Source organism: Triticum dicoccoides, chromosome 4A (assembly GCF_002162155.2).
Source record: "Triticum dicoccoides isolate Atlit2015 ecotype Zavitan chromosome 4A, WEW_v2.0, whole genome shotgun sequence".
NCBI classification, from domain to species: domain Eukaryota; kingdom Viridiplantae; phylum Streptophyta; class Magnoliopsida; order Poales; family Poaceae; genus Triticum; species Triticum dicoccoides.
The window spans coordinates 38,107,356-38,122,360 of record NC_041386.1 but is presented as its reverse complement, the minus strand read 5'-3'; the positions used below and the strand labels follow the sequence as shown (position 1 = coordinate 38,122,360).

The window sequence follows — 15,005 nt, the reverse complement described above, 5'->3', positions numbered from 1 at the left end:
CTCCCTCTGACCCTCTCCACCCTTTTTGCCCCTCGCTCCTCCTCCTCGGCGGCCGCCTCCCCGCACCCCCTCCCCCACGCCGCCGCCGCCGCCGCCGCCGCCATGGCCATGAAGGGACCCGGCCTCTTCACCGACATCGGCAAGAAGGCCAAGGGTACCTACATCCGCTCCTCTCTTTCCACCCTCCTCTGCACCCGCATCTCCTCTCTCTAATCTGTTCTTCGGTCTTCCCCGTCGGGCGTCTCCGTGATCTGCAGATCTGCTCACCAGGGACTACACCTACGACCAGAAGCTGTCCGTCTCCACCGTCAGCTCCTCCGGAGTGGTAAGGATCCCCCCGATCCCGCCCCGCTCCCGCGGCTCGATTCGATGATGCCGGTGTTGTCGCATGTTTGCCGTCGGGCCGTACGATCTAGTCACCACCCTCCGGTGGTTCCTCGCTGACTACGAGTAGATTGGGTTCCTGGGTTTTCTAGCGCTCCTGTTTGCTCGGAATCTACTCCGTGGTTGTTGCATATTGATGTTAGTATTTTGAACGAATGAATGCGGATGCAGGCCGTGCTCCGTACTCTTATTATGTGCTAGCTGCTTGGTAGCCTGATGGGGGGTGGAAATCTCGTTGTATCCTTGTACAGCAATGTGGTCTATGTTGGCTGAGGTTGATTGGGGGAACAAGGCCATCATTCGAGCCGAGCAATGCTTTCTGGCTGACCATCGTGGTTAAGACGCTGCAGATGGCCTACTTTGTTGCCGGCTCCTTTGTGGCAACGATCACCGTCCTTTTTTACGAATGGCTATGCAAGTGTCTTATATATAGAGTTGGTCCTTGCCCTGCTGGCAGCCACTGGGTCTTGGAATTAATTAAGGCGTGCACTTAGTTTCCAGGACTGAAGACCGGACACATATTGTTGCAAATTTGTTATTTCAGAAGCTTTTAATTCTGTGTCATGGTTATGTGCCTTCGTAAGGAGCGTTGACACTTTGCATATACACTTTCTGGCCTATACAATTGCTTCTTGTGATGATGGCTATAGCCAAAGGTTTCTTCTAGGATAAATACAGGCTGATGCTACGAACGTTAAATGCTCGTCCACTGCCGTAGAAGTTCTTTTCTATTGCATGAGTTTTTTAAACGCTTGTGTCATCATATCTCAAAATATACATCAACTGAATTAACTAATCAAAAGATTGTGATACATCTTCTGTCTACTACACATAATATACGATAACTGAATTGAATTCCTCAGCAACTTAAGAGGTAATCTCTGAGAACTTGGATCTTTATAAGAGTATATAAAGATATGTTTTAGTTGAATATACTGATTTAACAAAAGAACTGTTGTAGCCGTGTAATTTATGTGTTTGTTTGTGCTAGGAATTGATTATTTTGATTCATTAGCTTGTTCTTTCAAATGCATCGGTGTTTTGAGGAAATGAATATTTTGATAAGACAAACACTGTTTGCCATGTCACTTTCCCCAATGACATGTGCATTATGGAACTTCAGTATTTTAACGTCTCAATATTCCAGTAAGGTCAGTCTTGTTATAGCAACTAGCAAGATGCCCGTGCATTGCACGGAACGTCAGGATGCATTTTTTTATAAAACACATGTTGTGATTGACCCATGCGGGAGTAATCCCATGTGTAAAAACTAATGATATCTCGAGAAAGAGAAGGTGCGGTTATCTTTTTACAAAATTGCCATACTTTGCTTTCTAACCGTCAGATATAGATCAAACGGTCTATATTGCAAGATGGCAGGCACACCATCATCACCAACTCGGTTTTTTATAAGAGTAGAGATATTTTTGCGTTTACCTAGATCTTTTAGCACGGACCATCTGTTTAACTGAAAATCTTCTTATAATATGGTTGGCTTACTGTTTTCTTCCCATATTTTTTTTTCTAGAATTAAGAATAACATGCAGATTGGTGAGTCAGTATCTTCAGTGTAAACCTACGTTCGACCTGTCAGCAATAGTCTGTTCTCATGATAAGCAATTATCCACTGCACAACCAAAATTATTAAGTGAAAATTTAAATAATCTTTATCTTCAGTTTCAGAATATAAATTAGATGCTTTTATGATATAACCACCCTGTAGTTTGTTTGAGCTACAAAAAGAATTGTATTTAATTAATTTTGCATTTGGAAATGCGCTTATTTTGTTCTTGTATGGTTTATATTTCCCCGTGCACTTCTCTGCCATTGATATGAAATCATGTATTATATCTTTGACTGATGCGTACTAAAGTGCAAGTTGAACTAAGTGCATATATATCCTTTTTTGTTACCCTTTGCCTGATTCTTACTAACCCGTATAATTATGTAACTTGCAATACTGGCTCACTGTTTCTATTATCTGAATTTATTTGCCTTTAATGAACTTGTCATTCATGTATATTGTTCAGGCCGTCACTTCCACAGCTGTGAAGAAAGGAGGGCTTTATTCTCTTGACGTAGCATCAGCTTACAAGTATAAGAATAATCTTGTTGATGTTAAAGTGGATACAGAATCAAATGTAAGTGATATTGAATACTCAGATTTATGTTTTCCCTCTTTTAAGCCTGTATTGCAGCACATTTATATTGTATTTGGCAATTTGCAGATCTCTACTACCTTGACTGTCTTGGATGTCCTGCCATCCACAAAGCTTGTGACGTCTGTCAAGTTTCCTGATTACAATGCTGGAAAGGTAATTTCATTTTGGTGTCAGTTGCTGGTTGTTGGAGTGGAAACAGCCTATGAGCCGAGTTCTTTCTTAACAGGTGGAGGTGCAATACTTCCATGACCATGCAACTTTTGCTGCCGCTGTTGGCATGAAGCCCTCTCCTGTGGTCGATTTTTCTTTGGTAGTAGGCCCTAAAGGACTTGCCTTCGGTGGGGAAGCTGGGTTTGACACTTCTTCAGGAAAGTTTACCAAGTACACTGGTGGTTTCAGTGTAACCAAGCCTGACTTCCATGCTTCAGCTATTCTGTAAGTCCATGCTTTGCTGTGTTTTGTCATGAGTTGAGATTTGAACTAGCATTGATTTGATAGATTACACCTACGTGTACAGGGCCGACAAAGGTGACACCATCAAAGTGTCAGGTGTGTATCACCTTGATGAGAAGCAGAAGGCTTCGGCCGTGGCTGAATTTACCCGGAAGCTCTCAACAAACGAGAACACACTGACAGTTGGTGGCCTGTACACGGTCGATCCTCAGACAGCTGTGAAGGCAAGGCTCAACAACACTGGAAAGCTTGCTGCCCTTCTCCAGCACGAGGTTAAACCAAAGTCACTCTTGACAATATCTGGTGAATTCGACACCAAGGCGTTGGACAGGGCACCCAAGTTTGGGCTGTCACTTGCACTCAAGCCTTGATGAGATCAGATCATACGTGGATGATGGCGATTGAACATCGGATTCTTTGGTTATTTTTTGTGAAGCTATGGCCAATAATTTGTTCCGCAGACATGTTCTGTTAAATCTCTGGAGGTTTAGGTGCTCTGTGGGCAGGATCCGATAGGCCTTCACCTGGATTTTGTCCAGGCGTTTACTTTTTGATGATCGAAGTACTTCCTCATGGATAGATGTATGCAGCTTGTTTCTTTCTACTGTGAGGTCTGAGTAGCTTTCACGGTAGTCTGTTACTTGAAGAAGCTACACTTGATTTTTCATGCGGTGTTGATTGATTTTACCGCTAGTTGAGATTTACTGCTTGTTCGGGTATCAGTTCTTTTTTTCTTTCTTTCTATATATCATTCTTCTCACGCAGCCTGCTTTCTAATGTTTCTTGGTATTTTCTTTCTTTTAGAAAAAGACATTAATATCGACGATAAGGATTAGTTCACTCGTGGCAATGTTTCCATTTGCACTGAGAATGTCTCCATTTGTACTGAGAATACAATCACCATACTTCATATGGTTGGATCGTGGCGATTGATTGTGTTTGGCGCGCCCTAAACTTTGCTATACCACCATACCATGGAGCCGTTAGAAAAGGTTATTATCATGTAGGTCGTGTCAGGAAATGCAGAAAGTGTGTCACTAACACGCGGCTTGAAAGAAAGCATGTGACTTGGATGTTGGAGCCACACCCCACCACTCTCGCATGAGATTCTTAAAATTATCTCGGGAGAACCACTTGTATCCTGATGCTCACTTTTATATACACCTGTGTATCTTTATAAAGAATTTTATATACAACTTGGTATCTTTCCAAGGAATTCTATATACTGATGCGTATCTTTATAAGAAATTTTATATGCAAGTTATGCAACTGTGTATCTTCATAAGAAATTTTATGCACAACCGTGTATCTTCATAAGAAATTTCATTTGCACATGTGAAGCTTTATGAGAAATCAGGCGAGGTTCATGTATAGATTATGGGTCCCCGTCAACTTCACCCTATGATCGCCAGACACGTTTGAATCATGGATGTCACTATCCCATTACGTCTCTTAGAGCATCTCCAACAGATAATGCTCCCGTTACGTCTCTTAGAGCATCTCCAACAGATAATGCAAAGTTTAGGGCATTTAGGCATCTCCATCCGTCTGCACGCAACCCCTTTTCATTGACCGCACCCTTTCACACCACAGTGTCAGTGCCGTATTCATGCCGACCGAGAGCGGACGCGACCACTCATTGGAGCCAGCATTGAAGCGGCCCGCTGGCCGAGAGCGCTGCCCGCTGTGCACGCTTTCTTTCCGCATTGAAACGACATCCATCTACCCGCCACCTCCATTGAATTAGCACGTGTGCTAAGGAACCTACTCCGACGCATGTTTGTCCATGTGCCGCCCGACATTAAACACCTTGTCGGTTGATGCCTCGCATCCGCCCGCTATTTAAACGTGGCCTGGTGTCGGGCAAGAACCACACCGCACCTCTGCTCACTAGCTTGGAGATGGCAAGCCCTGGATCTGGCTAGGCGATTGCTTGCCTACTAACAGGCAATGCTACCCGGGGCAAAATCAAGAAGGAAGAGGGGCAAAGGAAAGAAGTGTGGTGCCATGGGAAGACGTCCGTTTCTGCTTAATGGATGGTACTCAATCTTTTCAATCGTCCTCATGGTCTGACTTGTCATCGTGTGTTTGGTGGTGTCCATTGTCTGTTGAGTTTTTCTTTGCGATGCAGAAGTGTAAGAGTTGTGGTTGTTGCGTGTTGAGAATATATGTTAAAGAGAATGTGTGGTCATGGGGCTTCATGTTTGAGTAGTTTGCATGTGGTCTGTTTGTATTGGTTTTCGTTCGATTTTCAGTTAATTAACTACGAAATTCTCTTCTACTTAATCAGTGACACAACTTTTCTGCATCCGTTTAAAGAGACAACAATAAAAACATGATGTATCATGGGTTATCCCTTAGTCTTATCGCTAGTAACTAGACCTTTCTAAATAATGTGATAAAAGATATTATTACTAAGAGATCATCTCTTAATTAAGATTCGAAAGGCAAGTTTTCTCCCTAAAATATCTTTTCTTCACCTCAATATTTAGCACTCCTATGATAACATCATTACACACGCCTGTGCATTTCGACGCTAATACAATCGGACAATGCTAACATGATTATGGTACCAAGGTTCTAAGTACACGATAGTGTGATAATTTGATCCATCAATCTTGATATTATTTGGATTTAGATAGAAACTACATTCTTCAGCCTAATAGCTTGGGTGAGCGCCTCTCGTGCGGTGGCACATGTTCATTTATTTATTTTTGCCTTTTGCTAGTTTTCATGTGCCTGAAAATTTCGAAAGCATCAGTTGATTTTAGCATTAGCATCGAGTCTGAAGACGGAGGTGTCGCAACAAGCCGCGAGGTCTCATATAGGAACAATGCGGCAGGGACATCCCATGCAGAGGGGAGTTAGAGATTGACGGGTTCAGATGCGCAGGGCGAAGGGGAGAGGAGGCTGCCGGCACAGGAGAAAACATGAGGTGGAGGGTAGAGAGATGGCCTTAGCGGTTGTGGGCGGCTGTTCAGAGGAGGGCGGGGCAATGAGGCGGTGTGCCCTAATGTCTGCGGCCGCATGGGTGGGGGTAGGGGTGAGGGAAGGTTCGCCAGGAGGGGGGGGGGCTCATGAAGAAGAAAATGGACATGACTGGTTCAATGAAAAAGTAACACATCCGACCTTTCATCATAGATCCGACGACTCACAGAAATCAGTTGGAAAAAAATGCAGGCACATGATCCATAAGCGGCCAACAATTTGTGACTCAAGATCAGACGATTTTTTTCCTAGAAGAGGCAACCACACGGGTGGCCGTGTAACCCTAGTCTCCAACCCGTCATCAAACCATCGCCGGCGACGGGAAGGCCTGGATCGGGGTGACCTACTGTGGAGGCGCTGGAGGGTTGCTATGGGGCGGTGAAGGAGATGTGTCCTTGAGTGATGGCCTTCGTTAGGCGATGCATGACGATAGCGTTGGTGAAGTCGCTGATGACCGAAGGGATTCAACATGGAGTTCTTCATCGGTGGTCTGGCCTACGTAGATCGTCGGAGAAGAGGACCGAGTGCACGATTCTAGATGGCAGTGGTCTTGACATCAGACCCTGGACTTGTCGCACAACGGCAAGGGTGATTTTTTTCTTCAGTAGTCTTCATATTTAGTTTGAAAAGATGAAGCGACGACGTTGCCCCAGGGTAGGAATGAATAATGTTTTCCCCACCCTATCGCTGTTTCGTTGGTGTGTTTTTCGCCGACAAAGGGCATGTGTAGCGTGTCTTGGACGGGTCTTCTGGATCCGGTCAGTTTAGGGTTTCGGTGGATCTGTATGGATTCAACCGACTTTCATGGTCTTCGAAGTTTCTACATGCCTTTATTGGCAGAGTTTTCCTTCGGGGCGGCGATTTACTTCACGGATCGCGGTCATCGGCATCTCCTGCTCTCCATCGATGACTTTCCGGCCGCTGCTTCTACAAGCCCCTAGATTTTAAAATTTTTGCTCCTCAGGAGGCCCAGAGGCGACATCCAGCTATGCTCACGGTGAAGAAGACTTGGATACCCTCAAGATTTCGGTATTTTATTTTTTAAGGACGTGTTTGTAAGGACATTTGATAGTTGGTACATGGTCATAGGCCTTTTTTCCCTAAAAAAAATCGGTCATAGGCCTTTTTCGCAATAAATAAATAAATCAACAGGCGGTCTTTTTTCCTTTTGAGCCGGTGTGCTCGTCGCCGTGGCACCACTATTTCTGCTCCGGGCGAAGTGGCTGTGTACGAGTCCATCACGTCACGCACGCACGCACGCCCCGCGCGCGGCCAGGCTGTGCTGGTGCTGGGAGCTTCGTCCCCCTCCACTCTCGCCAGCTCCCCGGGCCTGCCCCGCCCCGCCCCGCCCCCACTCCGCCGCCGACGTAAGCACACCCAGCACCCTCCCCTCCCCTCAAGATCCAAGGCACGCTCGCTCGCCCCCCACCCGCCCCGCGCAATGCCCCGCTCCTGACCATGTCCTCGCTCTCGATCCCGCCTCCGCTCCTGCGCTCCTCGCACTCCCCATCTCCGCCGGCGGCGGCAGCGGCGAAGGCGAATTGGAGGAAGCGCGCGGCGCGCGTGCGCGTGCGCGCTCCGGTGGCGGCGCTGGCCGGCGACGGCGGGTGCGCGGGGACCGGGATGGAGCAGCAGCATCTCCAGGCGGGGAGCGCCTCCGGCAGCCCAGGTTCGTGGGGACGGTGATTCGGTTGCCTGCGGGGTCGGCGTGTCGGTGACGCCAGAATCTATGGAATCTCCGAAAGGGGTCGCGTAGGATAGGATAAGTGGGACTGGAATCTCGCGTCCTATCCACGTCGCCGCTTTATTATCACACAAGTAGTACCAGCCTTCTGTGTCACGATTAGGAGGACTCGAGGGCGTTCACTGCTGATATATTAGTGGTGGAAGTAAATTTGCATGGAACTAGAATTAAGCATTTGAGCCAGTGGCACAATTCACTGTAAAATCGCTGTTTGATTTGTTGGTTTCGGTAGAGGGTAAGAATTAACTCTGCGTAATTGCTCGTGGCACATAGTTTCGTTCCGATGAACCTAAAGTTATCTGCTTGGTGTATGAACTAGTGAAGGTAGTACAATTGACTGTATTTAGAGGTATAGTATACTTGCGATTTATGGCGAACGTGCATGAGTGTAGTTATGGCCTCAGCTGAAATGTTGAGTTCACATATTGTCATGTTGTCACCTGAATGGCGAAGTCTAAGTGGAAAGACATAAAAGCTATTTGGTTTTAGTGTTACATTTGGAGCATGGAAAATCATATTCTGCAAAAAAAGAATATTTAGTTGGTATCTAATAATGTGAAGGAAAAGTTATACTAAATTACATGGCTTACACAACTTTGCTATTTCGATGTTGCTTATCCTTTTCTATATTTTTTTGGTACTTCTTTTCAAATGGGGTACCGGTGGTCAAAAGCAGGAATAGAGTCATGCTAACCATTTCCTGATGCCCATTATCAGTGCGAGAGAAGCCTGTCATGTCCAACATTGGGAAATCAACTAATATTCTATGGCATGACTGCCCAATTGGGCAACCTGAGCGACAGAAATTGCTGGGGCAAAAAGGATGTGTCATATGGATCACAGGACTCAGCGGTTCAGGTATATTTTCAGCGGATTATATATTGATTTTCACCTGGTATCACCTTTTACATTCTTGGTGAAGTATCTATGGCACTGTTGCTGTCTGTTGTCAAAATGGTTTCTTTCTGTTATGGTCACGTAGACTCTTGTTGATGTGTTGGTTGTGTTATACAACAGAGGAATTGGTCTAATCTTAGTGTTCAATCTTCATCAATATATTGATGATGGTTTAGAGATGTTTCCCTATAGATGACGAGACATTTACACTGGTATGTCTAACCAAATGAAGTTTGAGATTTGAGCACTCACACAATTTGGGCACTTCTTTCATAGGTTGATAAGCTCCTCTGGGTGTTATGCTCATATCAGTTTGGTGTTTGCTGTATAAGCAGTTAGCTTCTTGATGATCATGAATATGCAGAACATAGCATTGCTATGTTGACACAAAGGGCATTTACAGGCCTTCATACTCGGGTGTCATAACGGTCATTTTATCTGTATTGGCACCAGTACATGATCTTACTGTATTGGCATCAGCACCTGATCGTCACTCTCATCTTGCTTCTAGTAGTTCACTTCAAAGTCCATTTTCTCCGTCTTCTAGCATTTTTCCTTCGGTAGATGATGATTGTTGGATAATGATTAACACCATATTATATGCTGAGTATGAGATTAGTCTACGTGGCAATAGTTTTCCTAGCCTGTGGTTCTGAAATACTCCCTCCGCTCACACATATAAGATTTTTTAACTTTCTTCTGAATCAGATGTATATAGACACGTTTTAGTGTGTTTATTCACTCATTTTAGTCCATATGTAGTCCATATTGAAATATCCAAAACATCTTGTGAATGGGGGGAGTAGCTCCTGAGCCATTCTATCTAAATTTTATATAAAGGTAAAAGATGAACTTATTTCAGTTGATCTTGGAGTACTATGAACCACGCCTAGGATTACCTTGGTTCTCTTGTAGCTTCAAAATTATCAAACACATAAGGAAGCCATCACGAGGAACTGCCATGTTTCCATATGTCAGGGAAAAGTACCGTTGCCTGTGCACTGAGTCGGGAATTACACTACAGAGGCCACCACACGTATGTTCTTGATGGTGACAACCTCAGACATGGCCTTAATCGAGATCTAAGCTTCAAGGCAGAAGACCGTACAGAAAATATACGAAGAGTTGGTAAGTTGAAGTTCTGACCAATAAGAGCATTCATTGGAGAGGGTTTTATAATGACAGTCGTATATTCTTGTACAGGAGAAGTGGCAAAGCTTTTTGCAGATGCTGGTACCATATGCATTGCTAGTTTGATATCTCCATACAGGAGAGACCGTGATGCATGCCGAGCTCTACTTCCAGATTCTAGATTTATTGAAGTATGCTTATCTTATGATTCCTTGACGCCTCGTTAATGTTAACCATCTAACAGCACACAAACCTTACAGGTATTTATGGATTTGCCACTAGAATTATGTGAAGCTCGTGATCCTAAAGGGTTATACAAGCTTGCACGCACAGGAAAGATTAAAGGTATGGATAGTCTTTGAACCTCTTTTAAACATTTAAGTTCCACATTTTAATGCATTCAGCATCAACTCAAAGAGCTTACCTGCTGAAAGTACAAGAATATTTTATTTTATTTACTTTAAACATTGCCTTTTGACAAACAGGGTTCACCGGAGTTGATGATCCATACGAATCACCAGTGAATAGTGAGGTCAGCTTTTGATCATACCTCACCTTCCTACTTCCTTTGAACGAATGGCAGGAGAATTGTCGCTATTTCATTAAAAAAAGATATTTCAAGCTGAAAGGAAAATAAACTTCAACTACTCTGAACAGGCATTAGCGCCTGAAAGTGTCAGTATTGCCTTGGCCCAGCATATAAGAAAATTCTCGTTCTCAGTGATGATGTTGTAGCTGCTCTTTACTTTCTGCTTTAAGATAAGCCTGCATGGTTCTTCGATGAGCAGACACATCTTGTAGCCACCATTCCAGTAAGTTACCTGTGTCCATGAGAATGGGTGCACCAATTAGACTTTTGAGTCAGGTAGACACCACATTCCAGATGAAGGACGAATAGTTGCAGTGTAGTGGGAGGTGGACAGGTGATTAATTGTTTCCAAAGATCTCATGCGCAATGGACAGTAGTAATTGTTGGGCCATACCGCCATAGGCCATTCCCTTGTAAACAATGTATTTTGCGCAGCTAGCCAGACAAAGTTTTTTTCTTTTTCGTACGCCTCCCAACCCAACTGGGAGCCGGGTTCCACTATAAGCTTAATAGAACAGAGTTCACAAACCAAAATAAAAGGGGAACCGTCCAGGATGAAACACCTTTTCATTGTATCTTCAGTAATGGGCGATACATTGTTGTGGGATGCTTGACCAGTATGGCAAAATTCTCAAGCTTGGTCGCTGTGATTGGATTTAATGTTTACCCGCCACTATTAACTCTATTAATCCTTATTCTGTGAATAATGGCAAAATGTAAAACGTTAACATTGAACAACCGGTAGTGAGTCTATTAGTGTTTTCATATGTTAATGTGTCCAATATTGACTACATAGTACTCCCTCTGTTCCAAATTATAAGATTTTCTAACTTTTTTGGAATTGGATGTATATAGACGCCTTTTAGTGTGTTTGTTCAGCCATTTCAGTCCATATGTAGTCCATATTGAAATATCCAAAACATCTTATAATTCGGAACAGAGGTGATAGATGATATGAGCAACCATTGGTACTTAGCTATGCGCTAATACAATATGGGATGTCATCCAGATCCCGGCTTGTGATATGCCAGCTCTCCCTAGTTTGTTTTCATCTGGATTAATAGAAGTGTACCCATTGGGCCCTACTTATTGCTTCCGTTTTTTTCGAACCGAAAGCCCTACTTATTAGTTGAGCCTGAGATATATGTCGATCGCTCATATAGGTCACATTTGAATTGTTCATTTACTTTAGACAACAAGTCCAATATTCTAGTAGATGCCTAGATAGCTCATCAACCATCATTCAGCAGTACCCTAAGGCCTTCTTAATCTCTACTGCTGCCTCCACCATGTAAAACAGAAAATTTGTTCATTTGTTTAATTAAAATGAAATGATTCTTCCCTTCAAAAAACTGAGATGGTTCATTTTATGATGTTGCACAGATAGTAATTAAGATGGAAGGTGGGGAATGCCCTTCACCGAAGGCAATGGCCCAGCAAGTTCTGTCCTACCTTGAGAAGAACGGATATTTGCAGGCTTAGCATATATATACTCCAGATCCAGAAGATTGAACTTATTCTTCTGTGTCCATAACTCATGGACACAGGCATGATCCATTTGGTCGCATCCGGAATAAAAGGTGCTGTTATTGAAGCAACAAGCTGCCTTTTTCACGGGGAAAGGGGCGCAGATCGATGATCAGTTTGATTGTTCGGCATTGCTCCTCTCGCGCGTGTTGTGCTATTTTAGCTGTAGTCTATACTTGCTCATTTCGGCTGAAATGGTGTGCTGTGCTGTGCTGTGTTTATTTGTTGGTAATGTATGATTTGATTGTGGGTGTCAAAAGTACGAATGAATAAATCTTGCTTGCGTTTTCCAAGCGCTGGTTGTTGGCACGCTGAATTGAATCCCTGAGAAGAAAATGCAGCACCGGTGATGTGCTATTCCCTCTGGACACTTGAGATCACACTGTCAGTTGAAAACACAGGGAAATAAAATTCAGTCTTCTCTTGTGTTAGACAGATAAAAAGACACCCCATCATTCCCCACTGACTGTTAAAAGTACGTTATGTGGGGGCACGGATAATCTTGTTTGATTGATCCTGCTGTTTTCCGAGTGTAGCAAAAAGGTTTCCATGCTCGTGTCATCCCCAACCACAGTTGTCTGTGCAATCTACATGTTAGAAAAAATCCTTAGGGATGAACGTGACAGGATCTTAAGCCTAGAATTAGATCACCTAAAACAGATTAACAGAGAAGGAGTTCATGAGATCTTACGGGTATTGTGTAAGGTCTCGTGCCTGCTCGATGCAGGCATAGCGTGTTCCATGATCTCCAGCAACGAGAAAACGGTGGATGAAGCTGAGGGGCAGAAAGGCCACGTAGATGATGGCAGCAAGCCGCCGGCACGACCCTGCGGTGGCCGGCGGTGGAGATGGCCTTCTGATCCCTTCTAGCGCCCTTTTTGGATCGGCTGTTAGGAGTCTGGGATTTTAGCCTGTACATGTGCGTGAGGGCCCTTGATGGGTACGACTTCCTCCTTCTATATATGGCGCTAGGTGGACCAGGGACCAAAACCAAAAGTCGGTTATGGGTGCCTCCGATCAGAGCACAATCTTTAGGGGAGGAGACTTTGTCTTCCATATTTTTCTCTCGGTTAACAATAACCTAAGATCAAACCCAACATTCTTCCCCTTGATCGTAAGGTTAATAAACATCATAAGCCCACTCTCAATAAAAATAATATACCAAAGTAAGGTGTTGCAATGGCCAATGAAGTGTCACTGAACCTCAATCCTTATAGTATACCATTCTATCTCGAAATGGATAACATTTTTCTTTATGGGAGTTGGTTTATTTAATGGTCCTAATTTCCAGGATCAATAAGGCTTTATGAACCCATACCGGCAACATATTCATAAAATGGGTGGTAAGCCTTTACTAAGCGGTACCGCAATACTTTATAAATCAAACACCATAGATTTGATCCTGGACTCTATCTTTCACAACAGAGACATAATGACAATGGTTTTGGCAATACCAATTGACTTGTTGTTACTCGCATAGAGAACTGCGTGTTCATAATCGCAGTAAGTGGTTTAATGGTGTTGTCTACCACTTTCAATTCCGGGAATAATATTTCTTGACATACAACCTGCCCAATAGCCTCTTAACATGCCACATAAGTAAATGCATTATTTCCAATGTCATTAGTGTCATTATAGAGCTCTTCCACGATAGAGCTCCATATGTGAGAGTGAGGATGTAACATAGCTTGGAAACTTTAAGATCCACACATCTCGCATAAACAATGTCTGAATAACTCAGAATATCAAAGTTATTAGACTCCTTATAAGTGAGCATGTAAACTTTATTGTTTTGCATATCTGCAAGACATTTGGCGGCTTTTCCAGTGGTCCATTTCTGGACTTACTTGTATATTTGCCAAGTATCCCAATTAGAAACAAGGGCGCGTTCATATTTGAATACACATATTGCTTCTGATAGCTAAAGCATAAGGAAACAGCATTATCTAATCAGTTGATAATGGTTCCTTGGACACTAAAATGTCCACCTTTATCGCCCTTGACATTAGTAGCAGGTGTGATAGAGTACTGCCACATAATATTTTCTTTTGTACTCTATCAACGTATGTCATCACAATAAAACTTATACTCCTTTTGGACCTATATCTTGGCGAAATCAATACGAGCAAAGTATGAGGCATCACCAAGATCCTTTATGTCATAAATAGAAGATAGTTTTTTTGGCTCTCCCAAAAAAAAATCCATCTTCACAAGGTAGTAATCTTACTCCCCTTCGTCTTATCGTATGAGTGCCCAACACTTGCCTTATTTAATAATTGTATTTCTTTCGATAGCACGCCTTATGTCAACTTCACCAATGACGAAACCTTACTGTTGAGTTATATGTACATTCTCAACTAAGTCAACACAAAGAGCATGTGTTAGTAATAACGCAAGCGTCACAACAACTCACTTGGGGAACTCTATTGAGTTTCATACATCATTAGAGCTCATAATTTTCATCCAATGTGGCAACAAACCAATAAGATGACCATTCACACACATTATCAACCATGAGGACATTGTTGAGGCTCAACACAAAATGTTGCATTAAGAATTTCTTCTCAATTTACATGATGCATATGAACAAAAAACTAATGGAGTTATCCTTAAGATTCATGTTCATAAGCTTCAGGTCCCCGATGATCACTTTATTTAGAAGATAAAAAATATATCCAAAATCTTTATAACAATCATCTCAGTTCTAATTCTCAACACCGTTGGGCAGAAGATGGAAAAGAACTTACTGAACTGTGAAACGTGATTATAAATGACGTTGGTCAAAAATATAACCACGAGCCACATGATACCGACAAACTTGCCACTTGAGTTAAGTGTGTCACACAATTATAAACGACGTTGGTCAGATATATAATCAGTATGTTACATCATAATGGTCATTACTCTAGCAAGCTTGTCACTTTAGCATTCATGCGTGTTTCTTAATGCTCATAAGGGGTAAGTACATAAACATAATAAAAGGAGTCAACACATTAGTGTGATTTTCATTCATTCTTCTAAATAAGACTTGTTGCATCTTACTTAGAGAATTTACACAACTTTTGTTGTCCCTGTCATGGTTTTAGTAAGAGAGGTGAGTGTGATATCTCATCTAAAATGAGACATCCAT

General features: G+C 43.0%; 2 protein-coding genes across 2 annotated transcripts; both read left to right on the top strand.

Moving 5' to 3' along the window:
• The first annotated feature begins 39 nt into the window (after window positions 1–39).
• On the top strand, window positions 40–3,708 carry LOC119284827 (mitochondrial outer membrane protein porin 5). Its single transcript, XM_037563997.1, has 6 exons — window positions 40–154; window positions 258–325; window positions 2,415–2,525; window positions 2,613–2,699; window positions 2,773–2,981; window positions 3,064–3,708. The coding sequence occupies exons 1-6, from the start codon at window positions 103–105 to the stop codon at window positions 3,368–3,370; spliced, it is 834 nt and encodes a 277-aa protein (XP_037419894.1). The 5' UTR covers window positions 40–102; the 3' UTR covers window positions 3,371–3,708.
• Window positions 3,709–7,260: 3,552 nt separating this feature from the next.
• On the top strand, window positions 7,261–12,196 carry LOC119284826 (adenylyl-sulfate kinase 3-like). The gene is made up of 7 exons (XM_037563996.1): window positions 7,261–7,656; window positions 8,449–8,589; window positions 9,607–9,756; window positions 9,832–9,950; window positions 10,020–10,104; window positions 10,245–10,291; window positions 11,732–12,196. Exons 1-7 carry the CDS (start codon window positions 7,446–7,448, stop codon window positions 11,828–11,830), a joined length of 852 nt encoding a protein of 283 aa, XP_037419893.1. The 5' UTR covers window positions 7,261–7,445; the 3' UTR covers window positions 11,831–12,196.
• The last annotated feature ends 2,809 nt before the right edge of the window (window positions 12,197–15,005 follow it).